Source organism: Equus caballus, chromosome 28 (genome assembly GCF_041296265.1).
Source record: "Equus caballus isolate H_3958 breed thoroughbred chromosome 28, TB-T2T, whole genome shotgun sequence".
Classification (NCBI taxonomy): domain Eukaryota; kingdom Metazoa; phylum Chordata; class Mammalia; order Perissodactyla; family Equidae; genus Equus; species Equus caballus.
In genome coordinates, this window is record NC_091711.1 from 42,291,281 (window position 1) to 42,318,014 (window position 26,734).

Below are 26,734 nucleotides of genomic sequence, written 5' to 3' on the forward strand. Positions count from 1 at the left end.
TGAAATATGGAACAGCTGGAACTCTTATACACTGCTGGCGGGAAGGTAAAATGTTACAACCACTTTGGAAAGTAGTCAGAATGTTTCTTGAAAAGTTCAACAGTCAGAGTGTTTCTTAAAAGAAATTGGCAAACTGATCTTAATATTTTTTTATTTTTATTTATTTATTTATTTATTTATTTATTTGAGGAAGATTAGCCCTGAGCTAACTACTGCCAATCCTCCTCTTTTTGCCGAGGAAGACTGGCCCTGAGCTAACATCGTGCCCATCTTCCTCCACTTATATGTGGGACGCCTACCACAGCATGGCTTTTTGTCAAGCGGTGCCATGTCCGCACCCAGGGTCTGAACAGGCAAACCCCAGGCCACTGAGAAGTGGAATGTGCGCACTTAACTGCTGTGCCACCCGGCCGACCCCTGATCTTAATATTTAAATGAAAATGCACGGGACCCAGAATAGCCAAAACAATCTTGAAAAAGAAGAGAACAGTTGGAGGAATCAAACTTCCTGATTTCAAAACTTGCAGGGTACTGGAATGAGGATAGGCCTATAGATCACTGGAATAGAATTGACGGTTCAGAAATAAACAGAACCAGGCCTGGCCCTGTGGTGTAGTAGTAGTTAAGTTCACACACTCTGCTTTGCGGCCCAGGGTTCACCAGTTTGGATGCTGGGCATGGCCCTAGCACTGCTCATCAGGCCATGCTGGGGTGGCATCCCACATAGAAGAACTAGAAGGACTTACAACTAGGATATACAACTATGTACTGGGGCTTCGGGAAGGAAAAAAAAGAGGAAGATCAGCAACAGATGTTAGCTCAGGGCCAATATTCCTCACCAAAAAGAAAAAACAAAACAGAAAAGTCTGTATGCTGATGTGAGACTCTGCCAGCTCTCTCCCCAAATTCAGTCCCAGAACACAGGAAGCCAGCCTTATACTTGTCAGGCTGAGGATTGAAGGGTACCGCTCTGAGCAACTGAACAGCCCAAGGGGGAAGAAAAGAATATACAGATGCAGGCACAGGAGAGTTCTCCCAGTGAAATGGCTCAGTCCCCTCCTGAAGTCCAGGAAGCCAGCTGCTGGGTAAGCAAGCTCCCCTCCCTTCTCCACATACAAGAAGCACTTTCCAAGCTCCTTAGGGCTTAATTCTAAATATCAGTGGATAGTCAAAGATGATCAGAGACTTGATAAAAGCCTGTGAGTGAAAGAAATTGACCAAACCAAAGGTAAAAGAGGAACTTGAGGAAATACAGGTAATTCAGGGAGCAGAAGAAAATTAAAACAAACAAATCAAACGCATTCTATGATATCCTCAGAGATAAGAGAAGATATTATAATCATGGAACAAGAACAGAACTGTAAAAAAGAACTAAATTAAATTACAATAGTGGGATTTTTTTTTTAATCAGAACTATTAGAAGGTAAAGTTGAGAAAATCTCCAGAAAGTAAAATGAAAAGTCAAAGTGATAAAAATGGAAAGACAAAGAAGAAAATTAATGAATAAATCCCATAGATTCAACATTGAATAACAGGAATTCTTGAAGGAGAGAAAAGAAATTGGAGGGGATAAAATATTCAAATAAATAAGTAGAGGAGATGTCCCAAACCTGAAGAACCTCAGTTTCTAGATAGCAAGTACCTGCCCAGTACCCGCTCAATAAGTGAAAAAAGAACCAGGCGTAGTGGTTTGCATTTTTAGAAAACTGAGGAGGAATAAAGGATCCTAAAAGTTCCTAGAGAAGAAAGGTCATATCCTAAACATTAGGGTTTAGAATACTATCAGATTTCTATATAGCAGCTCTGGGAGCTATAAGACAATGGAGCATGGCCTTCAAAATTGTGGAGGGAAAAATGTTCACTAACTTGAGCTTCTATATGCGATTATGTAGGTGAGTAAAAGAAAAAATTTCTATATGTCAATTATATGTATGGTTAAAATAAGGACATTTCATAAAATAAGGACATTTCAGTCATTCAAGATCTCCAAAAATTCACTTCCCGTATACCTTTTATTAGGAAATCACTGGAATATATGCTCCTGCTAAACCAGGGAGTAAACCATAAAAGAGGAAGACAAAGATCTGGGAAACAGATGCTGCAGCTTAGGAGAGAGAGCAGAGAATTCCAGAGATGAAGGGAAGAGACATCCCTGGCAAGGTGTCAGCTATTTAGCAGCCTAGAGAGCAAACAGTCTAGACTGGAACAGGAGAAAACCCCTGAGGAATGTCTCCAAGACTGGAGTGAAATTGATGGATTACCTGAAGTGTTTGAATTTATTAAGAGGAGACTAACAGCTGTGTGGGAGAGTTTGAGGATGAATTAGTTTAGTGAAAAATACATAATAAATACTAAGCCAAAAAAATCAATCAAAAGTATAAGAAGAGGAAGTAGTAATTGTTAGTTCCAGGGAAAACGAAAAATTAAACAAGAAAGGAAATTTAATTATACTATTCCATATGAGTCAACTGTATATATTATTTACTTAGTAATAGCACTGTCAGCACTGAATACCGATTTGAACAAAAATGGTAACTTACATTGGGAGAGTGGGAGAAGGGGGTGCAGCTGTGCTGGGGAGGGCAGGGCAGCAGAAGAGAGTGCTGTTTTTGTTTATAAGCTTGGTGGTATTATTTGGCTTTTAAAATCATATATATGTATTACTTCAATGAAAATTTAATTTTTAAAAAGCAGATCAGTGATGAGAACATGGAAGTAATGAGGTATAGTTTATTCTTTTAAGAATTTGGAAAGTAGAGGGAAGGGTAAAAATAGGATATTTGGAGCGTATCACAAGGCCAAAAATAATTTTTCAGAATAGAAGAGATTCTAAAATTTTTGTCCGAGGCTGGCCCAGTGGTGCGGAGGTTTAGTTCGGCATGCTCTGCTTTGGTGGCCTGGGGTTTACAGGTTCGGATGCCAGGCACAGACCTAAACCACTCATCCAGCTGTGTTGTGGCGGTGACCCACATACAAAATAGAGGAAGATGAGCACAGACGTGAGCTCAGGGCTATTATTCCTCACCCCCCCCCAAAAAAATTGTGGGTTGAGGGGATAGATTTACGGGAATGGGAGAAGGAAGAGTCCTTAGATAGTAAGGTCCTGGAGGAGGTGGTGTAGTGCAGGTCATGAGTTTAGAATACAGGGGGTGAGGTTAGCCTTGCAGAGCAGTAGAGAGGGCAAAAAAATGGGTGAAGATGCAGGTTTATAATATAGACATGAGGAGAAAAAGTGAGGGGCTTGGTGTGAGATAGGCTCTCGAGGTAATCATAGGCATTGTCATCTTCAGAAAGGATGGACTAGGAAGGATGCCTAAGGGATGGGTCTGGAGTCTTTGAGGAGAAGAGGAAAAGTAGGATAAATGAGTGAGGAATGGGTGTACTAGGTCAGACGTTCACTTAGTCATGCAATGCAGTGCTTAGCGCGTAGAAGGCATTCAGAAGGCGTGCTGAATGAATGAATGACCACTAAGAAGGGCTGTGTTTGATTCTGGGATAAAGACAAAGATTATGTTGTTTTCCTTCCTCGGCTCACCAGCAGGGGGGAAGTGAGTGAATGAAGGACCACAGCTGATGGCTGAGCCTCGCTGGGTAATGGGAAAGAGCACCTTGGAAGGGGAGGAAGAAGTGCCAGGAGACGTCAGAAAATGCTTCCTAGAAGAGGTAACTTTGAACCAGTCTTTGAAGGTCGAGAAGTTCACCAGAAAAACAGGGTGAAGAAGGGCCTTCCACTCAGAGGTGCTGGAACGTCAGCACCGAGTAGAAGTTAACTGGCCTATGTTTGTAAAAGAACCAGTTTTGTAACTTTCTCCAGCCATGCTCTGCTCTCCAGGAGCAGAAGAGAAAAAGAGAAGGCATTGGCAAGACAGCAATGTTCTGCAAACAGGTTGGTGGTGAGCAAATCTAGAACATTAAGGAGAAAATTCACAGAAACGCCTGTCAGACGAGGCTCTGAGTGGACTCTGAGGAAACAGAAGACCTGGAGAACTCGAGTTACATGAGGACTCCTGACAGGTTCAAATGGAGGGAGGGAGTGGAGGAGGCGCGTGTACTCTGAGTCGGATTTGGAGTTCACGGACCTCAGTGTGGAGCGGTACAGACTGATGGTGAGGCCAGCCCTGGGTCCTGCGCCTTTCCTAGCTAAAGTAGGAAGGAGATGGGTCACCTGCCTAAGATAGCTCTAGAGCGTCTGATTCCTCTAGATTGAATGAAGTGCCCTTCCTGTTCTTTGATTGCATTCTCACACTGTATTGTAATTGTCTAGTTTTTGTCTTTCCCACTAATCTGTAAGTTTTCTGAGGGCAAAGACTGTCTTCTTCACCATTATCTCAGCACAGCACCTGGCCTGTGATATGTGCTCAGTAAATATTTGTTGAATGAAGGAATGGTAGTCGGAGAAAGGTGAGGATATGGTTTAAGTTTTATGAATAAAATTATTGAAACCCCTGAAAATTAGGTCAAGGGAAAGGGGAGTGGTGGAGACCATCAAATTCAGTCCAAAAGTATTCAAGAAATTTGTAGAAAAAAGAAATAAGGATGTGAAAGGACCAGAAGGGGACTTGAGAAAAACAGAAAGTGGCAATAAGGAGCAATGATCTTTCTGGACCATTTTTATTGCCTTCTGAGATGATGGAGGAAAGGTGTGAACCTTGGTGAAGGAGATGGTGTCTCCTGGGGAAAAGCATTTTAATTGGCATTTATAGGAATGAGTAGGAATTTGAAGTTTATAGGTTTATTTGAAATTATAGGTTTCCTGTTTGAGGAGCTTAGTGAATGATGGTACCAGTCACAGAGATAGGGGATATAAAAAGGAGAGGAAATTTGAGGACAAAGATGATGTTTCATTTTGGACCTACTGGGCCATCCAAGTGAAGAAGACTATTAGGCAAAACGTGGGGTAGTTAAAGATTTGGAAGCGAATGTAGGGGAGGTTGTTGAAGTTGTGGACTTTTTGATTATTACTTCTCATCACTATTGTGCTAATTTTTTCGTTGGTGCCAGTTGAGTTGATTCTGACTGCTAGCAACCCTGTGTACGGCAGAGCGGAACCCTACCCAGGCTTTCTGTGCCATCCTCTCCCCTTCCAGCGCTGTGTCAGACAATGCTCTGCTGCTATTCATAGGGTTCTCATGGCCAATTTTTTTGGAAGTGGGTGGCCAGGTCCTTCTTCCTGGTCTGTCTTAGTCTGGAAGCTCCCCTGAAACCTGTCCACCATGGGGTGACCCTGCTGGTATTTGAAATACCGGTGGCATAGCTTTCATTGTGCTAATTAAAAATTGATTATAGATAAGCCTTTTTTTTTTTTTTAAATAGCAAGCAGTGGCTGAGGTCCACAATTTAGAGCTCTTTAATTGGACAGGACTTTTAAAGATAAAGAATCAAGAAAATTTCATAATATATATAGGTGGGAGAATAGAGCAAATAATTTAGGCTTGAGCAAATAATTTAGGCTTGAGATTCCAAGGAACTCAGTAAATTTAAACAATTTGTCACTTGTTTTTCTAATTAAGGCATAACATTTGTACAGATAAGTGCATAAAATGCACAGCTCAGTGATTTTTTTTCACGTATGTGTACACTTCTGTAACCACAACCCAGATCAAGATAGCCTCATAAGTTTCCCTCTGCAAGTCTGTAACCCTGTTTTTTCTTCTAGAGGTTTTAGATCACTGTGTAAATTTAGGATGGGAGAATCCTCCCTCTGCTTGGCAAAGCTCTGTAGGCTGCAGACTCAGGAAGTCCATAAGAGAGGAAAAGTCAAATCCTGGTTTGAATTTCACTATGCAGTGTGTCTTTTATTATTCTTGCTTACACTTGCTCCAGTTTCTCTTTGTAATGGAAATAAAGCAAACCTCTCAATTTTTCTGTACTTTTTGAAACTTAGCCTCTGAGTACGATCCCATCTTCTCTAGTATTTCTGAGAAATGAAGACCGTGGGGAGGATGGCAGAGCTGGAAAGCCTTCCGTTTTATTTGGGTTTCGTTACAGTGTGTATGTATGTTGCCGTTGTCTGTCTTCCGGATTATTAGGTCCTGTAAGAAATGGACTGTATTTTTCAGAGTTGGGAATAGTCCTATCTACTCCTTGAATACATCTGTTTAGTTTTTGAAAATTATGCCTTTTGGAGGAGTTTTTGTAGGACTAGACAGTCCCCGTTTGTGGAGGTAGCTCTGTCTCCACTATTTATTGATCAATAAACCATCTGGAATAGTAAAATGCTTTTTTTCCCCTTTGAAAATTTATATTGAGAAATAAACCGAACATATACAAGAGGAAAGAAAACAGTTAAAAGACATAATTATACAGTTAAAAGAATAATTATAAAACAAACACTCATATATCTTCTACATAGGCCCAGAATAGAAGATAACCAGACCCCGGAACCCCCCATGTGCCCCCTCCTGATCAAATGCCCTCCCTTCCTAAGACATTCACTAGCCTAAATTTTGTAATGGTCATTCCCTTTTCTTTATAGTTTTACAAACCATATATAGATGTGTATGTCTATATATATACACACACACACGTGGTTTTAAAACGTATATATTTGAGCTTTGTGTTAATAGAATTACACTGTATATTTTTGTGACTTGCTGTTTCCCCCAATATTGTGCTTTTGTAACTCATCCAGGTTGAGGGTGTTGCTGTAGCTCATTCATTTTCATGTAGTATAATATTCTGTTGGCTGAAAATACCGTAGCCTATTTATCTATTTTACTGTTGATTTTTGTTTGTTGCTGTATTTTTTTCTGTTAAAAATAATGCTATTAAAAATAATTTTTTGTCTGTGCAAAAGTTTAGGCTGCATACCTAGAAGTGTAACCACTAGTTTATCAGTAAATACACATTCAAGTCTGCTAGATGATGGCAAATTTTTTAAAAGTAGTGGTACCAATTTTCCCTCCCACCAGGAAGGGATGAAAGTTGCTATTGTTCTGCATCCTTGTCAACACTTGGTATTGCCCAACTATTTAATTTTAGCCAACCTGGTAGTTGTGGAATGGTATTTCTTTGTGGTTTTCCTGATTAACATGAGATTGGACATCTTTTCATACATTTAGGACCATTTATGCATCCTCTCCAATGAAATTTCTACTCAGTTGTTTTGTAAATTTTTCCGGTAGATTGTCTTTTTCTTATCAAATCATAGCAATTCTTTATCATATTCTGAATGCTAATTCTTTGTCACAGTTATATGAGTTGCAAATCAGCATGCTTCTTCCCTTTTTATTCTGCAAATCTAGTCACCCAAGGAGAGATGCCTTAAACGTGGAGAGAAAACCATTGGCCTGGGGTTCTGTGCTAGGCACTATAGTGAAATGGCCATGCAGTTCTGCAAGGGCAAGGCCCTGGCACTGTGGAGCGAGCCGCATCTTAGTTACTGACTTCTGCTGACCTGTGGTGCTTGCCTTTGCAGGTGGAACAGGAGGATTTTGTAATGGAAGGGCATGGCAAGACTCCACCTCCTGGTGAAGAAAGCAAACAGTGAGTCACAGTGTATTTAAAAAGGGGTCTCATTACACATCTTCAGAAGCACTTTGGTTAAACATGCTGAGAGTGTGTTTGTAGGGGATGTATATGTTGGGCACATTGTGGAACTCACCAGTTGCTTTGGTGGCTGTTAATGCATTGCTTCTATTTATAGACAGACTAACTGGAGGGACAAGAAAGTTGACTTTGTAGTTTTTCACGCTTGACTAATCAAAATTTATGTTACGCTTTAGCAAAGGCTTTAAGGCTCAGGATGGTCTAAATGGAACTAATTCAGCCTGGTTGATTTCCAAAGAAAGTGTAAAATGGTATATCCTTTTCTTAGCAGTGTCTTTATGAAGTGAACTAAATTAATAGACTGTTTCCCTGCTCTCCAAGTGTGCATTTATTTGAATAGTGCTTCCTGAAATTCTACTCCATTTAGTTATTTATACTTCTGATCTTTGTTTAAATAACAAATTGTTTCCCTAAAGGAACAGGAATTATAAATAATATAACTTAGCCAACATTCTAAATAATTCAGGATCTCTCCCCTGACTTCTTAAAGAGTGATAAGTCTTAAATCTGAAATTGGGAGTAGTTTTTTGGTGGCAGCGAGTAGATTTTTTTCCTCCCTCTGTCACAGAACTTGAAAAATTGTGTTGCAGAGCAGACTGGTGTTTCATATGCCCTTTTAAAGGAAAAACAGTTAGGACTGGCTTAAAGTACTGACATAACTGCTATTTTTTATTCAGACAGTAGTCTTCTAAGTTGAATAGGACAGTGATTCATGGAATTTACCGAAAATCTGTAGAGAGAAACTCCTTTCTCTCATCTTTTTTTTCCTTCCTAGAAAATAGTTTAGTTTTGGTGTGTATTATGAAAATTAGGTCTCTGAAACCCTTAGGAATGAATTATGCAGAATATGCTATGCTGCCACGAGGCCAGGTTCATTAAAGGAGAATGTTTGTCTTGTATTTGTTGTGAATGGAAACCAGGATATTTTCACAGCTGGTTTAATTTGCTAACCAGGCAGTTTTAAAAATAGCTTACAATATAAATCCTAACTTTGCTGTATTCTGTCAAATGCACTTATATTCTGCAGGGCTGATGGAATCAATTCAGCTTTAGCAAGTTAGAATGCCAAACGTCTAGTCCCAGTGGAATTACAGGAACACTTCAGGTGCTTCTCCCCGCCCTATGCCTACTCCCCCACCCCCTCGCTCTGGTCAAAGGTCTTATAATATAAAAATCATATCATACCTCCCATCTGACTAGGGTTTTCTGTGCACAGAATACTTTTCCTACATGCTGTGTGAGTTATTTCCACTTATTACAGTGTCTCCATTTTATTCAGAGATCCCATACTGGCCCATGGTAATGCAGCTTCAAGTGGAAGTTAAGATTTGAACCAGGATCTTTCTGACTTTAAAGTGTTTTATAATATCTCTTGAATCCCAATCCTTTGCCAACCTTGGGAGCTATGTTCCTGAAAAGTACTGTGGTTAGCAAAACTACAGTTGTCAAGATCAAAGTCTCATGGATAAGAGGGAGATGGGGGAAACAATGAAAATGGCATTAAGCCTATTTTTAAAACACAGATGAAAGTTCTGTTCTCTGGAGGGTATCCATTTCCCAAACAAACCAGTCTTTATCTTTAAAAACCTGCTCCAGTAACCCCTATCCTCGATCAGCTTCTTTAGCCATTAAGGAAACATTGCTGGGGCAGACTCCCACAAGTTTTATGTTATGTGAACTGTACCTCTTTTAGAGAGCTTCAAACAGCCCCAGCGTTCTTGAACTGTCCTGTGTTGTATCCTCGCCGTGCTCCTTTGGTTTGTTTCACAAGCCTCATACTGCCTTTTCACGGATGAATCCTGTCCTGTTTTTGTTTTTGTTTTTGTTTCTGGGCTTTGTCTGCTATCATATACTGAAATGATAAAGCAGAAATGAATCTTCTCACTAGGCGTTCCTCCTGGAGACCTGCCCACTCTTCTGTGGGAGTGAGGAGCAAAGGTGCTATGTTCTTTGGTGTGAGACAACAGAAATAAAAAGATTAAAAAAAAAATTTGTATCTCAGAACTGCCGTTGGCAAAGGATGATTGAATCCTGGTTAGTAGATCTAGCAATTGAATATTACATTTTAGATTCTGGAAGTGACACATTGCTGAATGATTTATGAAATTCCCACTTATTCTTTTATTTTTTTAACGATAAAAGTAATACATGATTGTCAGAAAACATTCTAAAGTGAATTTAGAAGTAAAAGTGAGACGCTTCTTTACCCTCCTTCCCCTCCTAACCTTCCTACACATTTCTGTATATATTTTCTCTTTTTTTTTTTTGAGGAAGATTAGCCTTGAGCTAACATCTGTCACCAATCCTCCTCTTTTTGCTGAAGAAAATTGGCCCTGAGCTGACATCCGTGCCCATCTTCCTCTACTTTATATGTGGGACGCCTGCCACAGCATGGCTTGCCCAGCGGTGCATAGGTCCACACCTGGGATCTGAACTGGCAAATCCGGGGCCACCAAAGCAGAACTTGCGAACTTAACTGCTGTGCCACTGGGCTGGCCCTCATTTCTGTATATTTTAAAACAACAACTAAATAGGTTTTTTCCTAACATAATTCTGAGATTCGCCTTTTTTTCTGCTTTTTCTCCCCAAATCCCCCCATTACGTAGTTGTATATTTTAGTTGTGGGTCCTTCTAGTTGTGGCATGTGGGACGCCGCCTCAGCGTGGCCTAATGAGTGGTGCCATGTCTGCGCCCAGGATCCGAACCAGCGAAACCTGAGCCACCACAGCAGAGCGTGTGAACTTAACCACTCGGCCACGGGGCTGGGCCCTGAGATTCACTTTTTTAATTTGACATCTTTTGCAGTCTACTTTGTTCTTTTAAACATCTGCAGAACATTCTGTTGAATGGATGTACTGTAATTCTTCTCTAATAGATATTTTGGTGGCTTTCACTTCTTTGATTATTACAAATAATATTTTATTGAACATCCTTATTCTTATATCTTTATACACAGGTGTTTGTTTCTAAAATAGATATCTAGAGACAGAGCTTTTCACTTCATGGGCATGTGTTTTTTACATGGAGGTAGCTGCTATCAAATTACCTTCCAGAAACGCTATATCAATAGTGTTCATTTCCATCAACAGCGGATGAGAGTGCCCATTTCTCCACAGCTTTGATGACAGTAACATTTTTTATCTTTAATTTTTTGCAACTCTAATATTTCATTGTTTTAATTTGCACCTTTCTGCTTACTAATGAGATGGAGTATCTTTTGTTAGTTTATAGGCCATTGATTTTTATTTTGTGTACCATCTAATTACATGTTATTCCCATTTTTCATTGGATTGTCTGTTTTGGAAGCTTTGTGGGAGCCCTTTATAAAGTGTTAATATTAACCTTTGTCTGTTGAAATGTTTTAATTATTTTCTCCCGGTCCTTATGTTTTAACATTGAGTGCCATGTTCTTTGGTGTGAAGCAACAGAAATAAAAAGATTTTTTAAAAAATTTTAAATACTAATAAACCTTTTAAATGTTTATGGAGTGAAATTGATGAGCCTTTATGGCTTCTATGTTTTGTGCTTGCTTAGGGAATTCTTCCCTACCCTAACATGATAAAATATTCTTAGTTTTTCAGCTTTATTTTTTTATATTTAACCCTTTAATTGAACTGGTACTCATTTTTGTGTATGGTGTGAGGCAGAGATTTAACTTAATTTTTTTTCCAAATTAGTTTCCAAAATGGTTCTCATTCATTGGTGTTAGCTTGTGTGAATAGCCTCGTTCACTTATGGAGGTAGATGGAGCACAGGGCTAATAGAACTCGCTCAGTGTCGCAGAGCAAATTCTTATAAAGCTTACGTCTAAAATTATTTTGTTAGCTGATCTGTGCCACTTTCCTTGTTTCTTCATTTAACGTTTTTACCATAGGTTCTAGAAGTCTTGAAAAAATTATTTTATTTCTCTGATGTTTATTTCAATGGAACTAAGTTCTATTAACAGGCAGATTAAGGTAGCTATGCGTGTAGAAAGCTTTCTTGAAAAATAATCGACTTTCATACCTTTCATACTGGGAATATCTGTGCTGAACTATTACTGTTGAGATCAGTTGCACTGAGTTCTGGTGTATGTGTGAGTGACATTTGGTAGAGTGGATAGCTTTAAACACTTTGTCTATTGTATTGTTTTAGTATTGTTGCTTTTTAATAAGGTTGATTTACTATTAGTATAATATAATCATTTTTTCTGAGGATATTCACTTTATGAGCTACTGCGGCAAGTCAGACAAGCTAAGTTTATTGCCATATAATTACTACATTAAACTTACACAATATTAATCACATGAGATGTTTAACACAGGGGTAAATATAAAACTATTTCAGCTTTTCAAAAAGCATGAACAGATAGTTGTTCATAGATTGTGTTTGACTCTGCTTATTGAAAGCTCATTTCAGATAAAATGTTTCTACCCAGGCAGGCTTTTGATTTGGTTTCATTTTAATATAAATGATAGTCTTGTAGTTTATGGGCAGACCATTTGTTGTAAATTATTTTGAAGTTAAGTATCAGTTTTTGTGTATTAGTGAGTTTGGCCTCTTTTTCATTTCTTCTTCTTCTTCTTTTTTAATGTAACAAACAAACAAGTCTAAGCTTTAAATCTCCATGCTAAAGTTTACTCATATTCTTCTAAGACATTTGTCTTTAACCTACTAAAATGATTCCGTTTTTCTAGTAAATTTTTGCTGGTTGAATTTTCTTAATTCTTTTGCTTCATTTTATGAAAGGTCATCATTAAAAACAAATCTCTTAAAGCAGGATCTCAAAGAACTGTTTGCACAGCCATGTTCACTGTAGCATTACTAACAATAACCGAGAGGAGAAGCAACCCAAGTGTCCCCTGACAGATGAATAGATAAGGCAAATGTGGTAGATACATACAATGCAATGCTATGAAGCCTTAAAAAAGGAGGAAATCTTGTCACGTGCTGCAACGTGGATTAACCTGAAGGACATTATGCTAAGCAAAATAAGTCAGTCATAGAGGACAAATACTGTATGATTCCACCCAGATGAAGTATCTAATGTAGTCGAAATCATAGAACCAGGCAGTAGAAAGGTGGTTGCCTAGGGCTGTGGTGAGGGAAGAGAGGGAACTAGTATTTAATGGGTGTAGAGTTTCAGATTTTCAAGATGAAAACATTTCAGAGTTTTGTTGCAAAACAATGTAAATATACTTAACACTATTGAACTTTATACTTAAAAATGGTTAAGATGTTAAACTTAATGTTATGTGTTTTTTACCACAGCAAAAAAAATTAGCAACCAAATTGAAATGTACTTTCAATGCAAAATATAGCCTGGATTTCAAAGACTTAGTACAAAAAAAAGAATGTGTAAAATTAATAACTTTTTTATTGATTTTATATTGAAAGGATCATCTTTTCTATATGTTGTGTTAAATAAAGCATACTAAAATTTAAAGAAACAAAACATGTCTTTTAATAATGTGCCCTATAGACAATATCTCCTTTTTAGGGATTGTTGATAGAATTAATTGTGTCAATTCCTATATTTCTACTTCCTTGGGGTGCCGTCTTTTTTGATCTCCCTTTCTAAGGGAGCATCTTGTCAGCGCTTTCATGGGAGACCTGTAAGGAGATCAAAGTGTTGAAGACAGTTTTGTATGGATTCAGAGAGAAGAATGTAATTTCCGGAGTTGACACTGCTCTTCATACCCAGTTGTGTAATTTGGCTTTGTGCTTGAGGTGCTATTTTCTAAATGTCTTAACTCCGGTGTCTTGATTAAATTCTCTTCTTACTAATTACGTTCTTCCCAAGTTAAATGTCTAGTTATAAAATGCCCTTCTAATTTTTCTGAATTATTAATTATACAGACCTTTCGTAAGTCCCAACAGTTTGTCCTTTCCTTGTCTTTATTTCTGTTCTTGCTCTCAGTCCTTAACCTACGGCTCTGTCTTCCTCGGATTCGTCTTATACTGCAGTGCCGCTTTTAAAGTTTTCTCCTCCCCACGTCTCTCCAGTATGGATTCCTTTCATTAGGATATTCCTTGTTTCGTATTGACTACCCAATTTAACACTAAACTCTTTGGGAACCATTCTTTTGGGTGCTTGTTTAAAAACTTTGGGCAGCTCTATAGCATTTCCTAAATACAGAAAGAATGAGAATATTTCCAAATCGCTTATTTTATAGATAATTATCTTCAAAGTACAAACCTTGGTATATGGCCATAGGAAAGGTTTTTTTAACGTTTTATTTTCTGTATTCTGCCATCAGTTTTTCACCAGTTTTTTTTCCTTTGAACCACTAAAAATGTACATGTTGAAATAAACTTCTGAAGAAGAAGTGCCAAATTGAACCCCCTGTAAACTCAATCACTATTACGCAGCGTAAGCTGGACATCAGAAGAATTGTTGGCTTTTCTATATAATCTTTTCAGATTGTTTTTGGGAGAAAGGAAATGAGTTTTATTTTCAAGTTAATTAGTATTTTGAAAATGTCACAAAGAAGTTCAATAGATGATAGTTATGCTCATGGAATTTTGGCTGTTGGGAATTTGAGTCTAACCATAAACGTTTTGTACTAGATCTTTGCGAAACTTTCAGTTGCTAACAAATGTTCTAATTTGCATTGAAGTTACTTAAAAAATTTAATCTTCTGAAAACGTCTTTTGTTCCCAAGCGTCTCAAAAGTATAATAAATAAGTTCTGAATTTTATTTTATGAGGTTTTTCTTGGATTTCTGGACCATGGATTAATTATAATAAGGGTAACTTCAGGAGATACATGTTTCATAATTGAAAATGACTGCAAACTATATGGGTTGCTGTTAGTTATAGGCTAAGGTGGTGACTTTAAAGAACAGTGAATAGGGTAGATCATGCTCTCAGAAAACTGCAGTTGATTTACTAGAAGTCTTATTTATTTACCTTATATTTTACTTATGGACAAATAATATGCCTTTATGGAAAAACATTACTTAAAAGGCAAGATGTATCTGTTCTGCTCCTTGAAATTGGTGCTTTAAGCTTCTTTTTTGGAGATGTTTTGTTATTATATATTTGCAAAATGTTTTGATATGCATAGCATTGTGTAAATATAGGGAAAGAAATACATGTTTCGCTGCAGGATTCTCCATTGGTTTAATGAAGAGAAGCTGGTGTTTATTTCCCGAAAATTTTACGATCACTAGAGGGCATGGACACAACTTCTGTCCTGAGCACTCTGCCTGGGTTTCCCTTCCGTCTAGGAATCTCTGTGAACCAAAGTTTGTGCTAAGTAGAGGAGGAGAATGTAATAAAGAGGAGGCACCATGTGATGGCAGGCAGCGAAAAGGTCAGTTAAGGCTTTTTGCTAAATCTTCCTCTCTGCAAGGAGAGACTTTTGTTGGCTTGGTCACTGCCTAAAAAGTGCCTGGCACACAGAAGGCATCAATAATTATGTATTGAATGAATGCAGATGCCAGTAAGCTCCCACCAACTGTTAGGAATCCCTGTTCTACACACTCACTTTGAAAATCCGAAATGGGATTATTAAAAATCCTAAACGCAGAATATTTTATTTGTTATTAACAGAAGAAAAGTGAATTGATAACATGTCTTGTCGACTTTATATTCAGTGCTGTCTTTATATTCCAACAGACCCCATTTTATCACTACTCTTCTCCTTAAGCATCCCTGCCTGTAAGGCAGTTGTTGAGTATCGTTCATTTTGTAGAAGATGCCTTTCTATCCAAGTCTGAACTTTTTCTTGGCTTCTGAGGGTCTCCGTAAGATGCCTTTAGTCTACCCATGCATATTTGCTCTACTGTTCAGAGGCATTTCCTGCCCCTGCCCAGTGGCTCTCCTTAAGGTCTTCTGTGCACTTCTGGTTTCCTTCCCCTTCACGTGCCTTTTCAGGCAAAGAGGATCCTTTCTGACCGGGAGCAAATCTAGGTTTTGTGGGAATGCTCTGTAAGAAAAATAAAATCAATTTCAAATACAAAATTAGATACAAAAGTGAATATTTATTTACAACGAGGAGAAAGCACAAAAATGGCAACTTTTCACAAGTTGACAAATACTGCACAATTCAGAAAAATAGCGTAATATTTGTATTAATTCACTGCCTAACACATCACTGTAAAACTTTTTTCCCTACATTTTTTGGCTGCATACTCTTTGATTACCCTTTTGTGTTACAACAATTCTGTGATATTTTCTAAAAATAGAATAGAGAGGTAATTCAGTGTTTTCTATAGCATGGTTGACCAAATACAGCTTTTATTATTGACGCATTAGAAAAGTTCCTTTCAGCCTCACAATTCATTTTTAGTAACATCATATAAATTTGTAAGATTGCTATCAACTTTAGGAAAACCTCTATCAAGTGTCTTTTATATATGAGCTATAAGATTTCAAGGCTTCATTTTTTCTTGTATATTGACTACCCTGAAATACTGTTTGAATTGACACCTTTATATCATGATATGACCTGGCCCTGCACATTTCTGTCATGATGCAGAGTAAGCTGGCCCAGTAACATCTTTGTACACAGGATGGTTAACAATAACTCAACCATACATGGAAGTGACTGAGAACCACATAAATATATTCCATTAAACCCAAAATAAATATATCGCCAATTTAACCTTCCCCTTAGGGATTCCCAAAATGCCTGCAGCCCCTCTAACTTTACTGACACAGAGGCAATAATGATGGGGAGAAAGTTGAGGTGAAGGAGGCTGTGGTTTTAATAATCTGGGTTAAGATTGAGATAAAACTATCTTGTCTTTGCACAGACATTATTTATAAAAAATAAAGGGTCATTTGACCAAAGTTCCAAAGGAGAACTCAACAATTCCTAATTTCAAAATATATTACAAAGCTATGATAATCAAAACAATGCGGTACTGGTGTAGCAGACCAATGGAATAGAATAGAAAGCCCAGAAATAAATTCCCTCATGCAGTGTCAAATGATCTTTGACAAGGGCGCCAAGACCACTCAATGGGGAAAGGAAAGTCTTTTCAACAAATAGAGTTAGGAAAACTGATGCCCACTTGCAAAAGAATGAAGTTGAACCCTTCTCTTATACCATATACAAAAATTAACTCAAAATGGATTAAAGACCTAAGCTTAAGACCTAAAACTATAAAATTCCTAGAAGAAAACGTAGGAGAAAAGCTTCATGAGATTGGACTTGGCAGTGGTTTCTTGGATATGACACCAAAAGCATAGGCAAAAAAACAAAAATAGACAAATGGGACTACATCGAACTTAAAAATTTTTGTGCATCAAAGGACACAATCCATAGAGTGAAAAGGCAACCTACAAAATGGGAGAAGATATTTGCAAATCATGTATATGATAAGAGATTAATATGGGTCCAGCCTGGCGGCCCAGTGGTGAAGTTCACACGTTCCACTTCGGCAGCCCGGGGTTCGCCGGGTCAGATCCCGGTTGTAGACCTACGCACTGCTGGGCAAGCCATGCTGTGGCAGGCGTCCCACATAGAAAGTAGAGGAAGATGGGCATGGTTGTTAGCTCAGGGCCAGTCTTCCTCAGCAAAAAGAGGAGGATTGGTGGCAGATGTTAGCTCAGGGCTAATCTTCCTCAAAAAAAAAAAAGAAAAAAAGAGATTAATATCCAGAGTATATAAAGAACTACACCTCAACAACAAAAAATCAAATAACCTGATTAAAAAATGGGCAAAGGACTTGAATAGACATTTCTCCAAAGATGATATATAAATGGCCAACAAGCATATGAAAAGATGCTCAACATTACTCATCATGAAAGAAATGCAAATCAAAACCACAATGAAACATCACTTCACACCCACTAGGATGGCTACAATCAAAATAAAACAAAAAACAGAAAATAGCAGATGTTGGCAAGGATGTGGAGAAATTGAAACCTTTGTGCACTGTTGGTAGGATTATGAAATGGCATAACAGCTATGGAAAATAGTATGGAGGTTCCTCAAAAACTTAAAAATAGAACTGCCACATCATCCAGCAATCCCCCTTGCGGGTATGTATCCCAAGGAATTGAAAACAGGATCTTGAAGAAATATTTTCACACCCATATTCATAGCAGCACTAGTCACAATAGCCAAGAGGTAGAAGTAAGTTGTGTCCATCTGCGAGTGAATGGGTGAAGATGTGGTATATATATATACACAATGGAATATTATCTGGCCATAAAAAGGAAGGAAACCCTGTCACATGCTGTGACATGGATGAACCTTGAGAACGTTATGCTAAGTGGAATAAGCTAGTCACAAAAAGATATATACTGCGTGATTCCACTCATATGAGGTATCTAAAGTGGTCAAATTTATATAAACAGAAAGTAGAATGGTGGTTACCAGGGGCTGGGGAGAGGAGAAAAAGGGAAGTTGTTGCCTAGTAGGTGTAGAATTTCACATTTGCAAGATGAAAAAGTTCTGGAGATCTGTTTCACCTCAATGTGAATATACTTAACATGATTTAACTGTACATTTAAAAATGGTTAAGATGGTAAATTTTATGTTATGTGTATTTTACCACAGTAAAAAAAGAAAAAAAATACATTGCAACAGAAAAAAAAGAGACAGAGATAGTGTGGGAATAGTGTTCGGACCCCTCCTAAGGCTTTGGGGGAGCCCTGTGAAAGCGAGGGGACCTGCGCTGCAGCTTCATTAGCTTCATAATGAAACATCTCTGTTTTGACCATTCTGGTCCTGTCCTTCCTTTGAAGGCCAGCTCAACTGAGCTGTAGTGTCTCTATTTTTTAACTCTTTCTCTGTTAGCGTGGAACCGTATAGTAAACAATTTATCTTACACTTTCTTGTTGACTTTCCTGTGTATATGCCTTATCTCCCAATTACAGGATTTTAAGTATTGTCTTCTTGTACACTCTATAAATACCTACGTTCTTGGTATTTATCTATTCATTCCTTTGCATATTTGTTTGGTCTTTTATTCAGCCAATTCATTGAATTCCTACTGTGTGACAGATCCAGAATAAAAGCCACATACTCTGCCCTTAAGAAGCTCATAGTTTAGAGGAGGAAGCACCAAGGAAACGAGTGACAATGATATTAGGGTATGAAGGTGCTACCACAGAGGTATGTCCAGGGTTCCAGGCAGCACAGAGGAGACACCCGACTCAAACTGGAGTATCAAGGAAAGCTTCATCCAAATGCACATTTGATTTTTGAGTCTGGTTCTAAAGAATTTGAGAGCCAGCCCTGATGGTCTAGTGGTTAAAGTTCAGTGCGCTCTGCTTCAACGGCCTGAGTTTGTTTCCTGGGCGTGGAACTACACCGCTCGTCTGTCAGTAGCCATGCTGTGTGGCAGCAGCTCACATAGAAGAACTAGAAGGAGTTATAACTAGAATATACAACTATGTACTGGGGCTTTGGGGAGGGGAAAAAAAAAGAAAAAAGAGAGAGGAAGATTGGCAACAGATGTTAGCTCAGGGCAAATCTTTCCCAGCAAAAAAAAGAAAAAGAAAAAGAGGCTTATTAAATTTAAAAAAAAAGAAGAATTTGAGAACTTTCTTTTTTTTTTGAGGAAGATTAGCCCTGAGCTAACATCTGCTGCCAATCCTCCTCTTTTTGCTGAGGAAGACTGGCCCTGAGCTAACATCCGTGCCCATCTTCCTCTACGTTATATGTGGGACGCCTACCACAGCATGGCTTGCCAAGCAGTGCCATGTCCGCACCCAGGATCTGAACCAGTGAACCTTGGGCCGCCGAAGCAGAACATGGGCTCTTAACCGCTGCACCACTGGGCCGGCCTCAGAGAACTTTCTTTTCTATGTTCCCTAAAAGGTCTTTTCTAATTTCTAAATGTGATAACAGTCTAAGTGCTGACATTCTATTTTCATTGCATTGGAGAGTCCCATGTAGTTTGGCTACTATTTCCACCTTCTGACTTTGTTGGGGTAAGAATCCTGGAAAAAGCTCTCACATTTATTCATCGGCCTTCCTCATCGCCATTGTTTGGTCATGTTGAAGTCGATAAGACTTAGAAAAGCCTTTGCCTTTCTTATGTTCTCTACATGATGAACTCTTACTCATTCTTTAAGACTCAGTTTAAAATCTCACCTCCCCTGTGACATCTTTTCTGACTCTCCCAGCAGTTAGTCCTTTGTATTCCTATAGCATAACTATCTTACATCTCTATTTATACATTAATAATGGCACTTACCATGCTATATTTTAATTATGGATTTACATGTCTCTGTCCTTCAAGGTGTTAACAATCATCTTTGTATCCCCCTGGGCCTGGTTCTAGCACGGTATCTAATTCATAGTAGAAGCTCAAAAAATGTGTCTTGCCTGCATGAATGAATGGTGAGTCCAGAGTTTGGAGTCTTATTTTTGACAGTCAGTTGGTCTTACTGTATTTCATGGTCACAGGTTGCATTCTTGACAACAACCAGTTATCTTATAATAGAATCAATTCTACCTTCAAAATACATTGTGTAGTTTCCTCCACCTCTACCACCCCTGCCTGGTCAAGGCGACCCTCACTTAGATGGCCGTGATCGCCTTCAAGCTTGTCTCTCTGCTTCTCCTCTTGGTCCTTGTAGTGGATTCTCCGTATAGAAGCCAGGATGAGCTTTTGAAAATATAAATCTGAACCTGTTTCTCCCAAAGTGGTTGTAAGACCACCGTGGGTCCTTGGAATACTTACTTTGGGAGGTTTTGGAGACTTTGTCCCACTTTATAGGAGACATAGTCAAAGGTACCCACATCCCATATTAAATATGTGGTTTTGTTCATTTTTGCTATCACATCTTAAAAGAATTTAATAATTTTGCTTCTGAAATTTTTTGGCTACAAATAACTGACTTAATTTATAATTACCTAAGATTCCTTAACAGTTAACATATTTAGGAATTTTTGCAAAGTGAGAATTGTTTTCAAATATATGAAAAAAAAATTTTTTTTTAAAGATTTTATTTTTCCTTTTTCTCCCCAAAGCCCCCCCGGTACATAGTTGTATATTTTTAGTTGTGGGTCCTTCTAGTTGTGGCATGTGGGACACCACCTCAGCATGGCTTCATGAGCGGTGCCATGTCCAGGCCCAGGATCCAAACTGGCAAAACCCTGGACTGCCGAAGTGGAGCACACGAACTCAACCACTCAGCCACAGGGCGGCCCCAAATATATGAAAATTTTATAAATGCTAAATTTAACAGTGAATGAAATGGCTGGGTTGTTATGTTTTGAGGACATTTAAGCATTATTAATTTTTATGGTTATAATTTTATTTTTTGTATTTTGTATTTGTAGATATATTTTTTCAGGTCCCAAACATTTTCCTAGGCCCCCGAAAAGCTTCTATGGACCCTAGGTATTAAGTGGAGAGAGAGTAATGGATAAAATGGCACCATTCACTCTCGTGCTTTAAAATTCTTCTGTGACTTTGCACTGCTTGTAAAATAAAATCCTTACCGTGGCCTGCAAGTCCCAGTATGATCCAGCTCCTACTGCCTCAGGTCCATCTCATACCTCTCTCCCCTGCTCACATGGTCTAGCCTCCTGATCATCCCTCTTGTTCTTTGAACATTCAAGCAGTTGCTTTTCATCTCAGCTTAAATGTCCCCCCTGAGAAAAGCCTTCTCTAACCACCTTATCTGAAGTGAACCTCCTTCAGTTATTCCAGATCCCACCAAACTATTTCCTTCTCAGTGATTTCCTTCTCTCCTGAGGATGTTGGCTCCATGTGGACAGGAGCCTTTCCTCTCTGGTTTACTGCTGTACCCTCAGCACCTAGCTCAGAGCCGGACACATAAAAAGCAATTAGTACAATTTGTTGAACAAATGAAGAGTTATGTTAGTAGATTTTGTAATTTAACCATCCTTGCCTTGTTGGTATAAACCCTACATACTCATAATGAATTATTCTCTTAAAACTGCTAAAATCTTAAAAATTCTAAATTCTTCACCAAGTGAAGATTGATCTATAGTTTTATTTTTTGTACCATCTTAGTTCAGATGGATATTAGGAATATGGGCAGCTTCATAGAAGAAATTAGGAAGCTTTCCCTTTTATTTCCATAAGTTTGGGAATAGTAGGGATAAAATGGAAATTGTCTGTTTGATATAAATTTGGTAGAATTCACCCAGAAAACCATTTGTGCCTGATGTAGTTTTAGTGGCCAGCTCTTTGAATATCTTACAAATTTCTGCTATGGGTTTTTGTTGTTATTTTCATAACTTTTTTTGAGTTGATTTTGGTAATTTTTGTTTTCCTTGACTCTCGTCCATTTTATTTAATCTTTAAGTTTATTGACATAAAGTTACGTATAATTCTCTTACAATTTTAAAAAATCCTCTCCAAATCTATATAATGTCCCCTTTCTCAGCCCTAATCTTAACTTATGACTTCTCCCTCTTTTTAATTGATCAGATTTTCCAAAAGATTATCTACTTTTATCTTTTAAAACAAAAAAGTTTTTGGTTTTACTGATTCAGTCTACTCTTTTTTTGACTATTACTTTATGCTTCTATCATTATTAATTTCTTTTTTGGGTTTGTTACTTGTTTTCTAGACTTTTTAGTCATTATTTTTCAATTTTGTTTTCTAATAAAAATATTTTAGTAGTAGTATATTGTTACCAAAAGCACCAACTTTGAAAGATAACACTCATTTGAGTGGCTTTTTTTTCTTTTGAGGAAGATTAACCCTGAGCTAACATCCACTGCCAATCCTCCTCTTTTTGCTGAGAAAGACTGGCCCTGAGCTAACATCCGTGCCCATCTTCCTCTACTTTATATGTGGGACGCCTGCCACAGCATGGCTTGCCAAGCGGTGCCATGTCCGCACCCAGGATCTGAACTGGCGAACCCCGGGCCGCCGAAGCAGAACGTCGCACTTAACTGCTGCACCACTGGGCTGGCCCCTCATTTGAGTATTTAAGTACTGCCTTGTTTGTTTAAAAAAGTAAACTCGTCTCTTGTTACTTCGTATCCTCACTTTGTAATAATATAATTTACAACACTATTTAATTGTTAATGTGAAAAAAGTACAATAAATATATTGCAGAGTCCAGAATGTCTGGAAATATAGGAGAAATAGCGTATTTATTGCACTTGTTTCTTTTAGATGGACAACTGGACTAATTGCTCTAAGTTTAGAAGTATCTCACGAAAAATAGACATCTGGAGGTTGAAGAAAAAATATTATTTTATTTGAAAATAGAACTAATATTTTGTCATAAAACGTGTTTATGTTTTCTGACTTTTCGGGTAGCTTGTTATTTAACACTTACAAGGTAACGCATATGCACATTTACACAATAATATTCTGCATTGGGGAATGGACACTTAGCAAAATTCAGTTTTTTAAAGAAATTGTGTCCATCGCAAATTAAAACAAGGCAGTTTGTACAATCTCCATGCATTTTAACATGTTGAGTATGCTCCACGTAAGTAAGCTTTCCGTAACTCATCTGGAAGGTATTGGAAGGATAAAAATAGACTAAATATTCAAAATTTCCATCCTAGGAGTTTCCTGCTTTTGCCTACATCTCAATTGTCAGTCCAGGTCCTGGCTCTTACTCCACTCAGGGTTGTCTAAAGACAGTGGAAGCATTTTACGCCATAAATATTCAGGCTGCCGGATTGTCTAGGCATTGGCCTCTGCCTGCCCTGAAACAGCTCGTTTCCTGTTCTTCTGTCAGAGTGGAAAAAGCAAAGTAGGGAGACTGTTTAAAGACCCAGAAGCCGGGATGACAAACTTGTGGGATTTAGAAAGGGTTCGTAGGTTCCTTTTCAAGAAATCCTGAGTTTAAGGAATCCATCGGTTCCTGTGGGCTGGCATGTCGGATGACACTAGGTCAGCCTCCTGCATTTGGCAGAACCCCATGTGGAATCTCACCTTTTCTGGTTTATAAGGACAGACGGAGTCTGGTAATCACAGGGTACTTTTGTCTGCTTTCTATCATTTTACTTTATTTCTTCAAGCAATCCTTAAAACAAGTAGTTGGAGGCAAGTTTCTAGAAACTGTGACTTTCATTGCTTATATTTGGGTGGCAGATTTCCTCCCGTTCAGCCCAGCACTTCTAAATGGAGGTCCAAGTGATTAATTCATTCATTTATTCACTTACTATGTGGGGCTTGGTGTGGGGCCTCACACAGCAATGAAGGAAGATGGGATGTTTGTCCTTAGACATACTGGGGAAGACCGACGGTAAGCAGATTCTTTCACAAATAATAAATTGCACTTATGACCAGTACTCTGAAGAAGTAGTAAAGGACGTTGTGGGAGAGTTGAACAGGAAGGCCTGGTCTAGACTGGGAGGGTCAGAGAAAGCTTTCCTGGGGTAACGACTGACTTTTGTGATGGCGAGGATAAGATGAACAGAACTGCTAAAGGAAAGAAGCCAAGCACAGAGTTTTAGAGCTGAAAGGAACCAAAGATATCATCTAGTGATACCCAGGCTTTCCATTCCATCAATGAAAAGCCTGAGGCCCAGGGAGGTAAAGGGATTTACCTAACTAAAATCACACGCCTGGTAGCCCCACGGCTAGACATGCAAACCCAGCATGGGTTTCTTAGGTGGGTAGAAATTGAGATGCTATAGTGAGAAGGGACAGGGATGGGGGAGGCCAGGGAGGTTTCGAATGTAGGGCTTACCCCGAGTTAGCAGCCCAGCTACTTCCTCAGGTGGGGGAGGGGATTAAAGATGACTCACATCTGACCTAGCCTAGAGGAACTCAGTTTGCTGTGCTGTAGTACAGTTTTTATTTGGGGTGGGGGAGGAGGTACCAAAGACACATAGACCCAGAACAATAAATGTGGAGTTCAATTGGGAAACCAGTCCCTGTTCTGCAGCTGACTAGCTGCGTGATCTGGGATAAGTCACTTAACCTCTCTGAATTGCCATTCACAGTTTATACTTTGGTGTATTTCCTTTCAGTCTTTTCCTATTCATTTTAGGAGCTTGTTAGAGATCAGTTGTGCCCTATATTTCACCTTAATCTTTAAAAACCAAAGTCTCTTGTTTGGGGAAGGTGTTATTTAAGCCCCCTTTTAAAGAGCAGTTTGCCAGCCTGTGCTTGCCCAAACATCTAGAGAATAACTGTAGCAAGCGAGCCAAGCTCCAGGATCTGCAAGAATCGTTAGCGCTGAACATATTTCTATAAACCAATAAAGGTTTTTATATTTTGTTCATCTGTTACCCTTATGCTGTTGCCACTTTCACATTCAGTGTGTGTAGGCGGAGAGTATGAGATAACAGCATTTCACAAACGAGAGTGAGTGGAAAAGGGCCGCTTTCCCTTTAAGGCGGTTTCATTCCCCAGCTCCCGCCCCTTTCCTGATTGACAAACCTACCCGAAGTCACATGATCCGCCTCTATTTGAAGGTCACAAAAAGCTGCTTCCTTTAGAGACAGAGGGGGAGAGAGAGAGCAAGAGGGAGAGTGAGTGAGAGAGAGTTAGTTCAAGCCAAAATGGCCGACAGAGTCTCTGCTGGTTTCTGAATATTTAAAATACAAAAAAACAGATAGACAAAAAGAAATCATTTTTTGGACCTTTTTTCATTTCCATTTCTACCTTGTATGCCTCAATTTGCTGGATTTAAGCACTGCTGCACTTTATGAGGTTGGTAAATATTTTCGATTTTTTAAAACCAATTGATTTATATGGATCTTGTCTAACCGTTTTCACTGGTCGTGTTGCAAATCGACATTTGTCTAGCATGGAGATTGGCTTCAGACATTTCGTGAATCTGTAAATCAGACCCGTGATGTACTTTTGGTTCGGCATTTTAGAAATGGAAAAGCCTTGGTAAAATATTTAAATTTTGAAGTGATTTAATTGCACTTTTAATGTATATGCAGATTTTCATCATCGTTTCTGTTTTGCAAATAAATGAAACTGCGAGTAATTGGAAATTTGATATTTAGAAAGAGGCTTTTAAAAAACACAGACCTCTCCCTGCCCCCTTAAATCTGCTGCAAAAATTTGCATAAATATAAATGGGTTTGCATTCTTTCGGCTGCTAAGGCCGACAAAGGATCTGGGAGGGCAAGCACTACCACGGAAAGCCTTTTTTTTTTTTTCTTCTTTTTTAAAAGGTAGGCCATCCTTCCTAGAGAGATGTAAAACCTAAAATAAGACCTGATACATTTTAAACATTAGGCTGGGGGCGAGCGAACACCAGGAGGTTTGAGGTTTGTAGATTCCCCTGCTTGAAACCCTCCCAAGCAGTGTGTGGATCACCCCTCTCCTGCCTGCGCGCGCTCGTTTGCACTGGGTCTCTGTGTGTGTTCTCAAATGTGCAGCCAGATGCGCTTTTATTTTGATCGTGGTTTGAACCAAATGGTATGACTATCTTGTAAACATGGTGTTTTAAAGATATAAACAGCTATTCGCCCCGATTAGGAATTATTTCTTTATCAGTGTCTCCCTGTAGATTGGCCTTCACCATTTCTCATGGTTTACAATTTTTGTTTAATTTTATGCAGATGAACCTGGCTTTTCAGCATAAATTCAGCATCTGTGTGCGTCGTTGCCTGTTTTGCCCATGTATCCATTGTGAAGTGGTCATTTAGGGTCACATGAATAAGTAGCTGTGTGTGTATGTATGTTGCCCCTGGAACTGTGCAGTGCCCTGAAGTTAAATTCCATTACTCCTAATGCAGGATTCTAGAAAGCCTGGGAGCAGGGAGGGAAGAAAGCTGAAAACTTGCTTTCTCAGAGCCACCTCCCCCTATCATTGTGAGAGTGTGATGTAATGCCTCTCGGTCTGGTGGGCTGAAAGGATGTAGTTTGTGATGTGGCGGGGAGATTGCCCCCACCCCTGAGTAAATTACCCCACACCCTCAGCACATCCCTGGCTCTGAGAGGCCTTGTTTTCTTTTCTTTTTTTTTCCCCCCTAATTTGTATCCTGATTTATGCTGTGGCATATTGGCATGAGAAAGAGACCGTTCTTCTAAATCTGTTACAAAGTATAGTTTAGAAAAGGCATTTAAAATATGCAAATAAGTCGAATTGTCATATCCTCATCATTAAATATGTAGACTTGGATTAAAGCTAATTGAGCATAAATGGAATAATTTTGATTAGAAGGGAGCAGTTATTTTTGTCGTTGTTTCTTTTTTAATTAATCTAATTATAAGATGCTTGCTGGGCCTGAAAGTGTTAAAAAAATAAAAAAATGCTGGACTATTTTGAAAATTTGACAGTCTGGAAGAGGGTGTGTAGTGCTTTCAAAAGCTTTATTCACTGTTAAAAT

At 38.7% G+C, this 26,734-nt stretch overlaps 1 protein-coding gene across 7 annotated transcripts in view; it reads left to right on the forward strand.

Annotated features, from left to right (window-relative positions):
• The window catches only part of TNRC6B (trinucleotide repeat containing adaptor 6B), a 237,441-nt gene that overhangs the window by 90,747 nt on the left and 119,960 nt on the right, over nt 1–26,734 (forward strand). For 3 of the 7 annotated variants that reach the window (XM_070253655.1, XM_023631472.2, XM_070253656.1), the window contains one exon: nt 7,418–7,485. The exons of 2 other annotated variants lie outside the window; for them this stretch is intronic. In XM_070253655.1, coding sequence (XP_070109756.1) covers nt 7,418–7,485 — 68 coding nt within the window. Of the gene's footprint in view, nt 1–7,417; nt 7,486–24,817; nt 25,098–26,734 lie in introns of those variants that run through there. 2 more of the 7 variants (XM_014736852.3, XM_070253659.1) reach the window with 2 other exon arrangements.